The sequence below is a fragment of the Nothobranchius furzeri genome, chromosome 5, assembly GCF_043380555.1.
Source record: "Nothobranchius furzeri strain GRZ-AD chromosome 5, NfurGRZ-RIMD1, whole genome shotgun sequence".
Classification (NCBI taxonomy): domain Eukaryota; kingdom Metazoa; phylum Chordata; class Actinopteri; order Cyprinodontiformes; family Nothobranchiidae; genus Nothobranchius; species Nothobranchius furzeri.
In genome coordinates, this window is record NC_091745.1 from 3,647,006 (window position 1) to 3,661,546 (window position 14,541).

Below are 14,541 nucleotides of genomic sequence, written 5' to 3' on the forward strand. Positions count from 1 at the left end.
TACTTTTGTCTGTCTTAGCCGTAGATTTACGTTTCTTTACATTTTTGTCTTTTTATCATTTTAAGTGCAAAGAAGACGGCAACATACTCTTTACGGTGCTTCTAGTTTTATTTTTATTAGAGACCAAATAGAGTTGGTCTGGCTGGAGCGACGCCCTCCTGCTGAGGCCATTTAGTGGTACTGCCGTCCCAGAGAGGAGACCACCACGGCCAGGAACTTCTGGAGAGCTGCCTGGGCGTCTGCTGTGAAGTCTTTTCCCAGCTCAGCAGCAACAACAACAGTCAGGCAGTCAGCCAGGAGCTGCAAAACAACAACATGCATCAGAGACAACACTAACAAAATGGGAAAATAACATTTTTAAATTATAAAGCACAATAATGTGTTTTTACGATGGTTTTTACCCTGAAATTGTCGGGGTCCACGTGCAGTTTCTCAGAGTGCAACACACTCAGGTCTTTGTATGTGTTCTTGATGTCATCCATGTTCTTCACAGCTCTTTCCAGACCAGCCAGGACCACCTTTCCATGAGCGGCCACTTTGGGATTGCTTTTTATCGCCTCAGCATTGTAGAGGTTTCCAAAGGTACCAAAATACCTCTGAGTCCAGGGGTAGACGATGAGACACCTGAGCAAGTCAAACGTTTGTATTTGAAATTAAAACAGTCATATTTTCATATTAAACAAAGTAAAATTAAATAGTTGTGCTACCTGGCAAGAGCTGCAGGACCCACAACATCTTTATCGATCTTGGAGAAGATGCTCTGGATGGTGGAGCGCTCGAAGTCTGTCCATTCGACCATTTTTGTGTTATGTATAGGTTTCTCTCAGTAGATGCTGTGTCCACTGCCAACCGGTCGGGCACAGGAGGCAACTTTTAAAGCAACCCCCTCCCACACCCACCTTAGAAGCCAACAGCTGGATGGGCGGTGAAATGGGCAAGAAGGTGAGTTGATAAGCTTTTGGCACAATGATAAGAAAAGTCTGTACAAGCTGTTCCTGACTCAGAGGAGATAATCAGCATGGGCACATCTTAAAGAGCATGGGCCAAGAGCTGATGGATGAAGGAGCATTTTCAGCTAAACAGAATGTTTTAATGAACATGTTCAGCTTTCAGTCACTTTTAGTTTAGGCTTTGAATGCCCTTCAAACCAAACACACCCCTTAAATAAAGAATGGTTTTGTTGGCAAATCGGCAAGTTTAAGAGCCAGCTGAAAACTCACTTTTATTCTTTAGCTTTTATTCAGGAAGAGTCCCATTAACTGATGGCTTTGCACTTTTTCTGCCCCACCTAGATTTTATCTGCATGTTTTTGTTGGTTTTTAAATGGTTTCATATGTTTTTATTTTTTTTAATGCTTATTTCCGCTGTGCAGCGCTTTGTTTGGTCCTTGGGCCATGTGAAGGCGCTATATAAATAAAGTTTTAGTTAGTTAGCTGTTAAAACAGGCCAACAGTATATTCATGTCAAGTTCTGTGTTTCATTGTTACAACTTGAATCAATCAAACAAATAAATCTATAAAATAAAAACATTTAACTGTTAATTTTTAAAAGGGTTTAATGTGTTAACATTTGTAGATCTCATAATCAGCTGGAAACCACCAACTGAAGATGTTCGAGTGAAGATGGCTCAGACTCTCACCATCCTGGGAAAAACTAAACATAAATGAGCTCTTCATGCTTTCTAACTCACCGTATCTGACATACTGTGTAGAAGCGTGGGGAAATACATAAAAAGACAAAAATACAGTCACCTGATAGAATGCAACAAAGAGCAGGTAGATTAATAAACACCACTGGATTTGGACACCATACACATGAACTCATTACTGGAGTGATGAAGTTTCCTGACTTGGTTTGATTTAAAACGCTCAAATCATGTTCAAGGAAGACACAACAAACCACAGTATAAAGTCACTGATGAGTTCGAAGTAAGGGGAAGAGGATCCAGTTTAAATTTAATTCATAAATACATGAGATTATAAAGCTGGTGTGTTCAATTCCATTCACGTTTATTTATATAGCGCCAAATCGCGACAAGAGTCGTCTCAAGCCACTTCACATAATAAACATTCCAATACAGGTCAGTTCATTAAGCCGATCAGAAAAAAGTTTCCTTTAAAAAGAACCCAGCAAATTGCATCAAGTCACTGACTAGTGTCAGAGTCTTTACAGCAATCCTCATACTAAGTAAGCATGCAGTGACAGTGGAGAGAAAAACTCACAGCTAAGTGTAAAATTATGCAATAGTCTAACAGATCCCATAAAACAAAGTAAACACACGAGTCTGTTTAAATCACACATTTCTAGTAAATATAAGTATGAGCAAGAACATTTAACCATGACAGCAGTAGACATTTTTATTTGATAGTCCAGTCTTGATTTGTTTTAGTTTTACTATTTGAAAGAAAGAAACAATTTACTGACACATTTTAGTTTGTCTTTACTTGATTTTCCATCTTTGGAAGGAGGTGCAGTGTAGAGGCTTAGGGCTGTAAAAGAGAATTATTCAACCTAGATGCTTTTCAGAAATCTGTCATATAAGTGCTAACTGGTTTACAGGAAAGAAAGAAAGAAAGAAAGAAAGAAAGAAAGAAAGAGAGAATAAAAGTAAGAAAGAAAAAGAAAAAAGAAAGAAAGAATAAAAGTAAGAAAGAAACAGAAAAGAAAGAAAGAAAGAAAGAATAAAAGTAAGAAAGAAAAGAAAGAAAGAAAGAAAGAAAGAAAGAAAAATGAAGAAAGAATAAAAGTAAGAAAGAAAAAGAAAAGAAATAAAGAAAGAAAGAAAGTAAGAAAGAATAAAAGTAAGAAAGAAAAAGAAAAGAAAGAAAGAATGAAAGTAAGAAAGAAAAAGAAAACAAAGAAAGAAAGAAAGAAAAACAGAAAAATGAAGAAAGAATAAAAGAAAGAAAAAGAAAAGAAAGAAAGAAAGAAAGAAAAATGAAGAAAGAATAAAAGTAAGAAAGAAAAAAGGAAGGAAGAAAGAAAGAAAGAAAGAAAGAAAGAGAGAATAAAAGTAAGAAAGAAAAAGAAAAAAGAAAGAAAGAATAAAAGTAAGAAAGAAACAGAAAAGAAAGAAAGAAAGAAAGAATAAAAGTAAGAAAGAAAAGAAAGAAAGAAAGAAAGAAAAATGAAGAAAGAATAAAAGTAAGAAAGAAAAAAGGAAGGAAGAAAGAAAGAAAGAATAAAAGTAAGAAAGAAAAAGAAAAGAAATAAAGAAAGAAAGAAAGTAAGAAAGAATAAAAGTAAGAAAGAAAAAGAAAAGAAAGAAAGAATGAAAGTAAGAAAGAAAAAGAAAACAAAGAAAGAAAGAAAGAAAAACAGAAAAATGAAGAAAGAATAAAAGAAAGAAAAAGAAAAGAAAGAAAGAAAGAAAAATGAAGAAAGAATAAAAGTAAGAAAGAAAAAAGGAAGGAAGAAAGAAAGAAAGAAAGAAAGAAAAATGAAGAAAGAATAAAAGTAAGAAAGAAAAAAGGAAGAAAGAAAGAAAGAAAGAAAGAATAAAAGTAAGACAGAAAAAGAAAAGAAATAAAGAAAGAAAGAAAGTAAGAAAGAATAAAAGTAAGAAAGAAAAAGAAAAGAAAGAAAGAATGAAAGTAAGAAAGAAAAAGAAAACAAAGAAAGAAAGAAAGAAAAACAGAAAAATGAAGAAAGAATAAAAGTAAGAAAGAAAGAAAGAAAGAAAAATGAAGAAAGAATAAAAGAAAGAAAAAGAAAAGAAAGAAAGAAAGTAAGAAAGAAAGAAAAAAAATGAAGAAAGAATAAAAGTAAGAAAGAAAACGAAAAGAAAGAAAGAAAGAAAGAAAGAAAGAATAAAAGTAAGAAAGAAAAAGAAAAGAAAGAAAGAAAGAAAGAAAGAAAGAAAGAAAGAAAGAAAGAAAGAAAGAAAGAAAGAAAGAAAAAGATAAATAAAACATTTTATGTATGAGTTTAATGGATTCAGATGGATTCAATATGCCCAGATAAAACAGATATTGGTCAGATATAAATACAGACACAACCTGTGTGTGCTCGCTCAGGTCTGAAAATGAACAATTATAACTTCATTTTTAACTAAAATGTTGCTTTTATTGTGATGGTGGTTAGATAACTGTTTAGTGAGCATGAAACTGATGTTTCACTGTAATAACTTTTATTTTATGGTGATTTGCACCAAATGAAATGACTGCAACAGGCTTATAGAACAAAAGTGCTGCAATTCTGAGAAGCCATGGAGAGATTTCTCTTTATCTTTCTAAAACTCCCAACTCAGATGCTTCTTATCACCTATCGTGTGGGAGGTGATGGGAGTGTCTTCGTTCTGTCTCAGGCATATAACTCATGAGGGTTTGACCAAAAACCAAACTAAACTAACAACGACAAGATGACCAGCCTCTCTGCTAAGGACAAGGACACCGTCAAGGCCTTCTGGGCCAAAGCCTCCACCAAGGGGGCTGACATAGGCAAAGATGCTCTGGGCAGGTAAACGGGACTTGAAATGGAGTAGACCTCATGTTTAGAAAGATTTATGACTTCATATTCACTTCATTCCTTCCTCGCTCTCCAGGATGCTGGTCGTCTACCCTCAGACTAAGACCTACTTTGCCCACTGGAAGGACCTGAGCCCTGGCTCTGCTCCAGTAGCAAAGCACGGAGCTACAATCATGGCTGGAGTTGGTGATGCCGTGTCCAAAATCGATGATCTGACTGCAGGTCTTCTGAACCTCAGCGAGCTGCACGCCTTCACTCTCAGAGTGGATCCTGCTAACTTCAAGGTAGAAAACTAAAAGCTTTGAATGAATTAAAAGTGTGTCTGATCATCTGGTCTATTTTCCTCCATCCTTTCATTCATCTGCTTTGGTTATTTTCACATTAATCCCTCACATGTTTCAGCCAGCACAAGAATGTTGAGATGTCTCTAATTTGAATGATGATTTTTTTTCACAGATTCTTGCCCACAACATTCTGGTGGTTTTGGCCATCCAGTTCCCCAAAGACTTCACCCCTGAGGTCCATGTAGCCATGGACAAGTTCCTGGCTGGTGTGGCCCGGGCTCTGTCTGAGAAATACAGATAAACTGCTGCAGAAGAGAAGAACCTGCATCAGCTGACTCTACATTTGATTAATAAATACTTTAAAAGTTGTAAATAAGTATTTTTTGTGTGATTTTATGATGGTTTGTGTGATTTTTGGGAAAGTTTCCATTTTGTCAATATTGACACACACGCACACACACATACACAAATATGAATAAAACATCTGGCCCTAACATATACTTTTGAAGCCTGAAATGAGAATTAAAAAATATATTATATATTATTATAAATATATTGTTATTTTTATTATTATTATTGTTGTTGTAAAATAATTAAAACTATTGATAATAACAACAACAATAATAATAATAATAATAATAATAATAATAATAATAATAATAATAATAATATAATAATAATAATAATAACAATAATAATAACAATAAAATAATAATAATAATAATAATAATAATAATAATAATAATAAATCTCCTTCTGGTATGCCGTGCACCATGTGTAGATCAATTAAAATGCTCAGAAGAAGCGCTCCTGCAGGCAGCTGTTGCAGAGACCAGAGACGATCTGTGATGGGTTATTGAAAATAATGTCCGTATCACAGAATCAGAGCAAATTATAAACAAACAATCTGCAATTTGTGGTTTTCAGGAAAACTCTTCATTTGGCAAGTTGAGAAAAGAGGCACGTGGGTCATGTCCGATTTGAACACATCCGACTGTCCATCATGTTTTCACAATCACTGAAAGGTCAGACAGAACTAAATGTAAATTAAAGCGGCACTTTCATTTAAAAGACATGAGTTTCATGTTGAGCAGGAATCTAAATGTATTTTTATTCCCACGCCCACTCCCGTTGTTTCCTGTTTTGTCCCAGGAACTTGATTATAAATAACTTGACTTCTATTTCACGGGAATCCCGCAGGAATTACGTGACCCACTGGGATCCCAAAGCAGTCAGTCTCTTCCTGCTGGAGGTTTACTGAACACTGTTCAGCACCGTGGAGAGCTCCACAGCAAGGACATGAACCTAGAAGCAGTGGCAGTTTTACCATTAATGACACATGGCTATGGCATAGGTCGGCGGCCGCCTGGGGCCCCCTTGCGTTGTGGGGGCCAGCCCTGACCACCGGTGTCGGTACAGGATCTGCTTGGGTGCAGGATCGACTCGGGGTCCTTCGACTGCCGATGAGTCACATTACTGCAAATCTACTCGGCTTTCACACATACGTTTTGGAAAGACATCAGCAGTTTTGTTAATAAATTCTTGTTTGTTAACACCTAAATATTTTCTTTATAATTGTAATTTGTTAATAAAACAGCATATTATTAGCCTAGTGAACTAGACCAAATTCTTGCTTTGCAAAGTTTGGTCTAGTAGTGCTCCACTGGAACCTCTGCAGCCCCAACAGCATTCTGGCTGGCCAATCACAGCTCTCTAGAGGGGTTTCAAACACATAAAGAGCTGTGATTGGTCCATAATGGTGGGCCAATCATAGTGCTCTATCTGCTTAGTGAACAAATCACAGAGCTTTATCCGCTTGGTGGGCCAATCAGGGCACTCTATATGCCCGGTGGGTGGGATGATACAACAGAGTGAAACAAGAGCATGGCTGTGTCTCAATTCAGGGTCTGCATCCTTCGTCGGCCAGATTCGCCGGCCGGTTACGTCACAGCGCCGCGACTTGGCCTGTCCCAATTCGAAGACTCCTTCAAATGCGGTCGACGAATTCGGCCTTCTTTTCGCCTGAATGAAGGATGGGTCCGATGTATCCTTCAGTGGTTTACATTTCCCAAGATGCCTTGCGGGCCGGACGGTAGAACTTTTAAAAACAATGGCGGACAGTGAAGCGGGAGCTGTCAGAGAGGATTACGCATATACATGTCAGTATAAACTTGAAAACTGTTAGGTTAAGGGCTTTTTGTGATACATGAACATTATTTTAGTTTGAAATGTTACAGTAAAAGTGCTTGTATTGCGGTCTCGGCTCGTATATTCGGCCGCGCTCGGTGTCGTACTTCTCCCGCTACGTTTCCCCCTGATTTTAATAGGAGTTTGTATTTTAGGGACAAAAGAGAAAACCACGGACTTTATTAAGCTTACGGCGGAGATGGACCACATGATCACTGGAGCAAAGTATTCGGCGGCTGTGGCATGGAGGTACAATAACATCTCATATTTTAAAAACTGTCGTTTGAGTTTATTTTTTTCTGCGAAAACATGAAAGGAATAACCCGTTGTCCTCTTTTCTCTTCCTGTTTCTTTTCTTACATGTTTGTTAAGACTATTCTGGAGAAAATGGGCATCCAGGAGAAGGTGACAGCGATGACCAGCTTCTGGAGCTGATCAGGGAGGACATGAGGCTGCAGAGGGAGGCAGAGCAGCAGAGGGCACAGGAGAGAAGGAAGAACTTTGACAGCTTTTTACTTTGCTAGAAAAAATGGTTAAGGAAGATTAAACATGTACATATAAAAGAAATATCTAAATAAAATCAGCTCTGTATTAAACTCTTGAATTTTATTTTTGTTTACAAATGAGAATTGTTTACTAGAGGGTATCCCGCTGGGTCTGAAAAGTCTTAAAAGGTGATAAATCGGTTTTGGTCAAATTAAGACCCTTAGAAAGTATTAAAAACTATTATCACGTCTTTGCTCAGGCTCAGCTTGTCGAAAGTATTTTCTCTGAATTAGATCTCCAACAGTCAAGGAAATGATTAAAAAGCTATATAAAACTTCGAGCTCCATCGTTTAAAGTTCCTTCTCCCTTCTGCTCAGCGGTTCCACGGTTGCTAGGCGACGGAACGTTCGCCGAGGGAGTGGCGGTAATTCATGAAGGCTAGGCCTGTCCAAATTCACAGCCGTTAACATCCGGTCTACTCGGCCGAGTAGACTGGGTCCTTCGAAAGATGCAGACCCTGAATTGAGACACAGCCTATGTCTTATGCATTGTCCAGTGGAATGCGGAGATCATTTGAAAGAACGGTGGAACCCGCCCCACAACCGAGAGCCGTCAATGGAGCGTTGCCAGACTAAATAATACATTTATTTAGTCTGGCTTGCCAGGCTACCATATTATCTTTGGTTTGTAAAGAATGTGAAACTGCATAAAACCAACATCGGACTGACAAAACATAGAACAGTTCTTATATGGGGCAGCAGTAGCTCAACAGGTTGAGCAGGTTGTCCAGTAATTGGAAGGTTGCAGGTTCGATCCCGGCTCCGGACAGAGAACTCTGCTGTTGTGTCCCTGGGCAAGACACTTAACCCACCTTGCCTGCTGGTGGTGGTCGGAGGGACCGGTGGCGCCTGTGCTCGACAGCCTCGCCTCTGTCAGTGTGCCCCAGGGCAGCTGTGGCTACGCTGTAGCTCATCACCATCAGTGTGTGAATGTGTGTATGAATGGATGAATGATACACTGTAGTGTAAAGCGCTTTGGAGTCCTCACTCTGAGAGGCGCTATACAAGTGCGGGTCATTTATCATTTATATGTGAAGCCATATCTGTTTGTATTACAGTTTTTCTCAATTGTTTACACATATTTTCTGAAAGCATGCCCCATATTTTCAGAACTCTACACACAAATCCAGAAAATACACACACAATGGGCAAAACCCCTCACTTAACCTGCAAAATTAAACTTCACATTCAAAACAATGTACTTTCTCCTCAAAATGTGATTTTGTTGTCAAATGACACACACAAACCATCATATGAATAGACATTTATAAGAACCAGCAGAACACTCATGCGCTCAATGTTAAACACTATGATGAATGGAAAACTCTTCTCCATTCATCATAATGACTAAAGCCTTTTTGGTTCAGTGTTACACCCACTACAGACAGTAAATACATGCATGTGTTGTTATTTCAGAACATTGTTTTTACACTCTGAACACACAAATACATGGTAGAAATTATTTTATTTTTCCCACAAAACACTGTACACAATGTTTATCCCATTCCCAACCAACACAAAGTTGCACACATAAACTACATCCAACAGAAATTTACTGTATACAGTTACAGTAAAACAATAAAACTATGCTGCATTCTCCCTCCTGTTGCGGTCTGAACACAGCGCCTCATCCACATCACAAGCAATGTTGTCCCTGGCCAAGCAGCGGGGGAAATATCTCCTAGCATGGCGATTCCAGCCATGAAAAGAATCAGCTGCTAAACCTCCACATGCGTCCTCCATAGCTTGGGTTTGTGGCTGTCGGCCATACACCTTCCATCTCCATGCAGAAAACAATTCCTCAATGGGATTGAGGAATGGAGAATATGGAGGGAGATAAACAACTAAAAAGCGTGGGTGGCCAGTGAACCAGTTACGAACCCCAGCAGCCAGGTGGAAACTTACGTTGCCCCGAATGACAACGTACCTGGGCTGTTCTGGACCATCTACCTGGTCTGGTGGAATGAGTGTGTTATGTAGGGTGTCCAGGAATGTGATCAGATGGGTGGAGTTGTAGGGGCCAAGGGTAGCATGGTGATGGATGATGCCATGGTAGCCAAGCGCTGCACACATTGTGATGCTCCCTCCGCGCTGGCCAGGGACTTCAACAATGGCACGCTGGCCAATGATAGTCCTTCCCCTCTTTTGTTTTTTGTGAGATTGAATTCAACCTCATCAATGAAGATGAACTGGTGCTCCACTGCAGCTGTCTCAAGCTCAAGGACTCTCTGAAACACATATGACAATATCAGAAATAAACATGGAGAGGTCACTAGTGTGAAGCACAGTCATTATGATTACAATATTGAAATATGTATAATTTACTGTACACAGTGTTGAGTGTATGCATCAATTGCGGGACTCACTTGCACATAGTTATATCGCAATTATTTGACTCTTTCTGAGTTTCCTTCAAATTGCACCCTGTTGACCTGTGGCTCGGATCTCATCAGAGATTACGGTCCTTGGTCTTCCTCTTCCTCTTCCTCATCCTCATCCTTCCCGTCCTCCTCCTCTTACTCTCACTCCTCTGGCTCTGCCTCTGTTTCCAAAGTTGGCATCCATTGCTCCAACACAGGAGAGCTCACCTGTTGCCCTTTTATGCTAAAGTTCTGTTTGCTGATTGTAAAACTGTGTGACAGGTGTTTGCCCTTGTGATGAGTCAGTGTGCACTTTTGAATAGCTGTGTGTTCCTTGTGAGAACAAGATAGTTCCTGTATGAAAATTGTGCCAACAGCAGAGAATTGTGTGTAGTGTTTTGAGAAAAGTGTGTTTTAGATTTGAAATTTGAGTGCAAAGCAGGAATTGTGCTTGTAGTTTCGCAAAATTGGTTAGGGGGGTTGGTTACTTGGTTACATGTTGTGGTAATTGTGTCTCAAGTACCAGAAAATGTGTGTAAACAATTGGGAAAAACTGTAAGGAGAGGCGGGAGCGTTCTTAACAAACTCAAAGCGATAGTCAAAACATTAAGCATGAAATGGAGTTATCCTAGGGGCTCCAATAAGAGAAAGAAGCAGCTTGCTTCAAAAAATTTTTTTATCTTCACTTCCAAAAGTGACATCGTTTTTCGATGTAAACATCAAAAGGAAGCAGAAAGGAAAGACAATGGAAACTGTTTAAAGGGAGGAAAACATAGACCAAAATGGAAAATAGAAAAAAAAACAGGCAAAAGCACAGAAGCACTGACAGGAAAAAGAAAGCAGAGCAAACTTTGAAAGCGCTCACAGGGAGGGAAATACAGGTAAAACTAGGAGGACTAATAAAAAGGGATAATAACTCATGTCAGAAGAGGGGAGAGTTTCACAAATCCAGTTAAAGGTTAGATTGTCGAAAATTTTGTGTAAGGGTCCTGTGTCTGTGTTCGCCTTGGACCCCCAAATTGCTAAATCGCTTAGAAGCATGAAGTAGAAAAGCTCTTTATTATATAAACAGACTCTTCTAATGTGACAAAACCCCTTTTTGATGATATAAAACAGCAGCGGAAGGGCCAGTACTGGGACTATTTGTTAATAAAACTTTGATCACGTAAAGGAAACCAGAGGATGCACTGTTAAATGTAGCTCCCACACTCAAAAGTTCAAGTGAACAAATACACAAGCCAGCCATCACTGGCTGTGGCGATGGCTAAAATGTTTGAAGTGAAATGAGTTAGCCTCAACATTTATGAACGTTTCTCAGATGAAAGCAAAATAGTTTCTTGGTTCTATGTAAATTATACAGTTTAAACCTTTGGGGGCAGTTAAAAAACAAGAGGTGTTGAATCTATTTAATATAAAAGTATGCTGTTTTTAGCACCTCCATATCAATACAGAACCCTGCATTGCAAGATGTTACCGGTAGAGGGTGCTGTGGATGTATTTTTGTGCTTTGGTCTTGAGGAAGTGGCTGCAAACCTGATAAGGTTTTTATTTATTTTTTACATTAAATTGTGATCTATTAACAAAAACAAAACCGCAACAAATTAAATGAAACTCAGTTTACATTTACTTGAGTATTTTTAGTGTTGTTCTGTCGCCTTCTCTGTTCTAGTTTTGTTGTTATTATTTCTGTCCCCCCCCCCCCCCTTACCATACCCCTTTCAGTCTTTAGTTTTAATCTTATCCACTTCTACTGACAGATTTTCCCTGAGGCACACTGTACAAGCGTAGTATTCCATGTTTTATTGTATCTAGAACATCCCTGTTACCATTCTTTGGTACTGCCCGGATACCTTCTCTGTACTGTTACTCTACTAGTTTTGATGTGTGGTTTATTTCTGCCTTTTTGGATGATTACTGTTTAGTTCTACTCAAGTAAAAATATATGAATTCACATTGGCTCCTCTACCCACCCATGGTCCTGGATTCCTCTGGACCTTGTAAACTACTGGGTGGATCTCTGGTTATCATATTTAAATGTGTCTGTAGGGTTAAGGCTGACTAACTAGCATTCATATAGTGTTTTTTTTCTGTCGTGTCAATGTCAAAATTTCGCTGTGTAATTATTGCTTACAGGAATTTCACACTGGGCAAAATATACTTAAACAAAAACCCCAAGTTATAAGACTAATGGACAACATCAGAACATCAGTGCTCTGAGGGTTGCCTCCAGTTGGTGGGTAGACTCAGCCAGCGGGATTTTCCTGCACTCGTGGTTCATTATAATTCAGGATGCTGTGAAGAAAGCATCTCCTCTGACTGAATTCAATTCAATTCAATTCAAGTTTATTTATATAGCGCCAAATCACGACAAGAGTCGTCTAAAGGCACTTCACATAATAAACATTCCAATTCAGGTCAGTTCATTAAGCCAATCAGAAATAATGTTTCCTATATAAGGAACCCAGCAAATTGCATCAAGTCAGTGACCATACAGCAATCCTTATACTAAGCAAGCATAAAGAAACAGTGGAGAGGAAAACTCCCTTTTAACAGGAAGAAACCTCCAGAGAATCCTGGCTCAGTATAAGCAGCCATCCACCACGACTCACTGGGGATGGAGAAGACAGAGCACACACACACACACACACACACACACACACACACACACACACACACACACACACACACACACACACACACACACACACACACACACACACACACACACACACACACACGCACAAACACACGCACACACACAAAGACAAGTAATGTGTCTATAGTTATATTGTGATGTCTTAGTAAATATTCTATTTGGTGAAAGATAAACTTTATTGTATTTGTCCTAGTGGATCTATAATTAAACGGATAAACTAGCAGTAGCACATCCAACGTCAAGGAAAGCCAAAAGTTATTATCAGGAGAGGGAGAATGTTTTAGTGGTTAGCAACAGTGTGCTAGTCGATGGCCCCCTCCATGAGGCCACCACAGCTCAGCAGAACATCATTGTTGCTTCTTCTGGCGAGAAAAACATTTACAGAGAAAATAAAGTTAACAGCTGAAATTGCAGAAAACAGTACAGTTAAAGAGCAGACTGTAGAAGAAAGCAGTAGAGTGTGAAAAGTGGTCAGTGTATCCTCCAGCAGTCTAAGCCTATAGCAGCATAACTACAGAGATAACTCTGGATAATCTATCCTATTTAGATGGAGGCATGTTGGAGTCAGGGCAAGGGAGAGCCGTCTTTACCGACTGTACACTCCACCTCCCTCTACTCCCCCACTTGTCCAAATTTAGGCTAACATCAGATTTTAACCATAGGCCCTATCAAATAAAAATGTTTTAAGCCTATTCTTAAAAGTAGACAAAGTGTCTGCCTCATGGACTAAAGCTGGGAGCTGGTTCCACAGGAGAGGAGCCTGATAACTAAAAGATCTGCCTCCCATCCTAATTTTAGATATTCTGGGAACCACCAGTAAACCTGCAGTCTGAGAGCAAAGTGCTCGGTTAGGAACATATGGAACAATCAGGTCACTAATGTATGATGGAGCTTGATTATTAAGAGCTTTGTATGTGAGAAGAAGGATCTTAAAATCTATTCTGAATTTAACAGGTAGCCAATGAAGTGAAGCTAAGACAGGAGAGATATGATCTCTCCTTTTAATTCTCATCAGAACTCTAGCTGCAGCATTTTGGACAAGCTGAAGACTTTTAACTACATTCTGTGGACTTCCTGAGAGTAATGAATTACAGTAATCCAGTCTTGATGTAATAAATGCATGAACTAGTTTTTCAGCATCACTCCTGGAAAGTATGCTTCTAATCTTAGCAATATTCCGAAGGTGGAAAAAGGAAATCCTACAAACTTGTGAAACCCGAGATTTGAATGACATGTCCTGGTCAAAGATAACACCAACGTTCCTTACTTTGTTCTCGGAGATTAATGTAATGCCATTAAGGTCAGGTGATTGGCTAAGCAATTTCCTTTTCTGGATTTCTGGTCCAAAGATGAGAACTTTAGTCTTGTCTTGATTTAAAAGCAAAAAGTTTAGAGTCATCCATTTTTTTATGTCCTCAAGACAAGCCTGTAATCTACCCAACCGATTAGGTTCATCAGGGTTAATGGATAAATATAACTGAGTATCGTCAGCATAACAGTGGAAGTTTATCCCATGCTGTCTAATGATTTTACCAATTGGGAGCATATATATAGTAAAAAGAATTGGTCCAAGCACTGAACCCTGTCGTACTCCGCAAGTAACCCTGGCGTATGAAGACGATTTGTCATGTACATTTACAAAATGAAATCTGTCAGACAGGTAGGATTTAAACCAGCCTAACGCTGTTTCTTTGATCCCTACAACACGTTCAAGTCTTTCTAAACGAACATTGTGATCTACTGTGTCAAAGGCAGCACTGAGATCTAACAAGACTAGAACAGACACAAGATTCTTATCTGAGGCCATGAGAATATCATTTGTAACTCTCACTAACGCAGTTTCAGTGCTGTGATACTCTAAAACCAGACTGAAATTCCTCAAACAGATCATTAGTGTTTAAATGCTCACATACTTGGATGGCCACTATTTTCTCCAGGACTTTGGATAAAAATGGAAGGTTTGAAATTGGTCTACATTTCATTGGGTCATCTGGATCCAGAGAAGGCTTCTTAAGTGAAGGTTTGATTACAGCAACCTTAAA

At 38.9% G+C, this 14,541-nt stretch overlaps 2 protein-coding genes across 2 annotated transcripts; one reads left to right on the forward strand and one right to left on the reverse strand.

Annotated features, from left to right (window-relative positions):
• Positions 1-89: 89 nt before the first annotated feature.
• On the reverse strand, positions 90-867 carry LOC107378370 (hemoglobin subunit beta). Its single transcript, XM_015948551.3, has 3 exons — positions 708-867; positions 402-624; positions 90-300 (listed from the first exon to the last, which is right to left on the reverse strand). Exons 1-3 carry the CDS (start codon positions 797-799, stop codon positions 172-174), a joined length of 444 nt encoding a protein of 147 aa, XP_015804037.1. The 5' UTR covers positions 800-867; the 3' UTR covers positions 90-171.
• Positions 868-3,937: 3,070 nt separating this feature from the next.
• On the forward strand, positions 3,938-5,128 carry LOC107378266 (hemoglobin embryonic subunit alpha). Its single transcript, XM_054740133.2, has 3 exons — positions 3,938-4,458; positions 4,544-4,751; positions 4,924-5,128. Exons 1-3 carry the CDS (start codon positions 4,361-4,363, stop codon positions 5,050-5,052), a joined length of 435 nt encoding a protein of 144 aa, XP_054596108.1. The 5' UTR covers positions 3,938-4,360; the 3' UTR covers positions 5,053-5,128.
• The last annotated feature ends 9,413 nt before the right edge of the window (positions 5,129-14,541 follow it).

Coding starts and splice junctions, on each gene's coding strand:
- LOC107378370 (XM_015948551.3), bottom strand. CDS start 799: ATGGTCGAATGGACAGACTTCGAGCGCTCCACCATCCAGAGCATCTTC. Junction 625..707: donor GGTCCTGCAGCTCTTGCCAG/GTAGCACAACTA, acceptor TGACTTGCTCAG/GTGTCTCATCGTCTACCCCT. Junction 301..401: donor TGGACCCCGACAATTTCAGG/GTAAAAACCATC, acceptor GTTGTTTTGCAG/CTCCTGGCTGACTGCCTGAC.
- LOC107378266 (XM_054740133.2), top strand. CDS start 4,361: ATGACCAGCCTCTCTGCTAAGGACAAGGACACCGTCAAGGCCTTCTGG. Junction 4,459..4,543: donor GGCAAAGATGCTCTGGGCAG/GTAAACGGGACT, acceptor CTCGCTCTCCAG/GATGCTGGTCGTCTACCCTC. Junction 4,752..4,923: donor TGGATCCTGCTAACTTCAAG/GTAGAAAACTAA, acceptor TTTTTTTCACAG/ATTCTTGCCCACAACATTCT.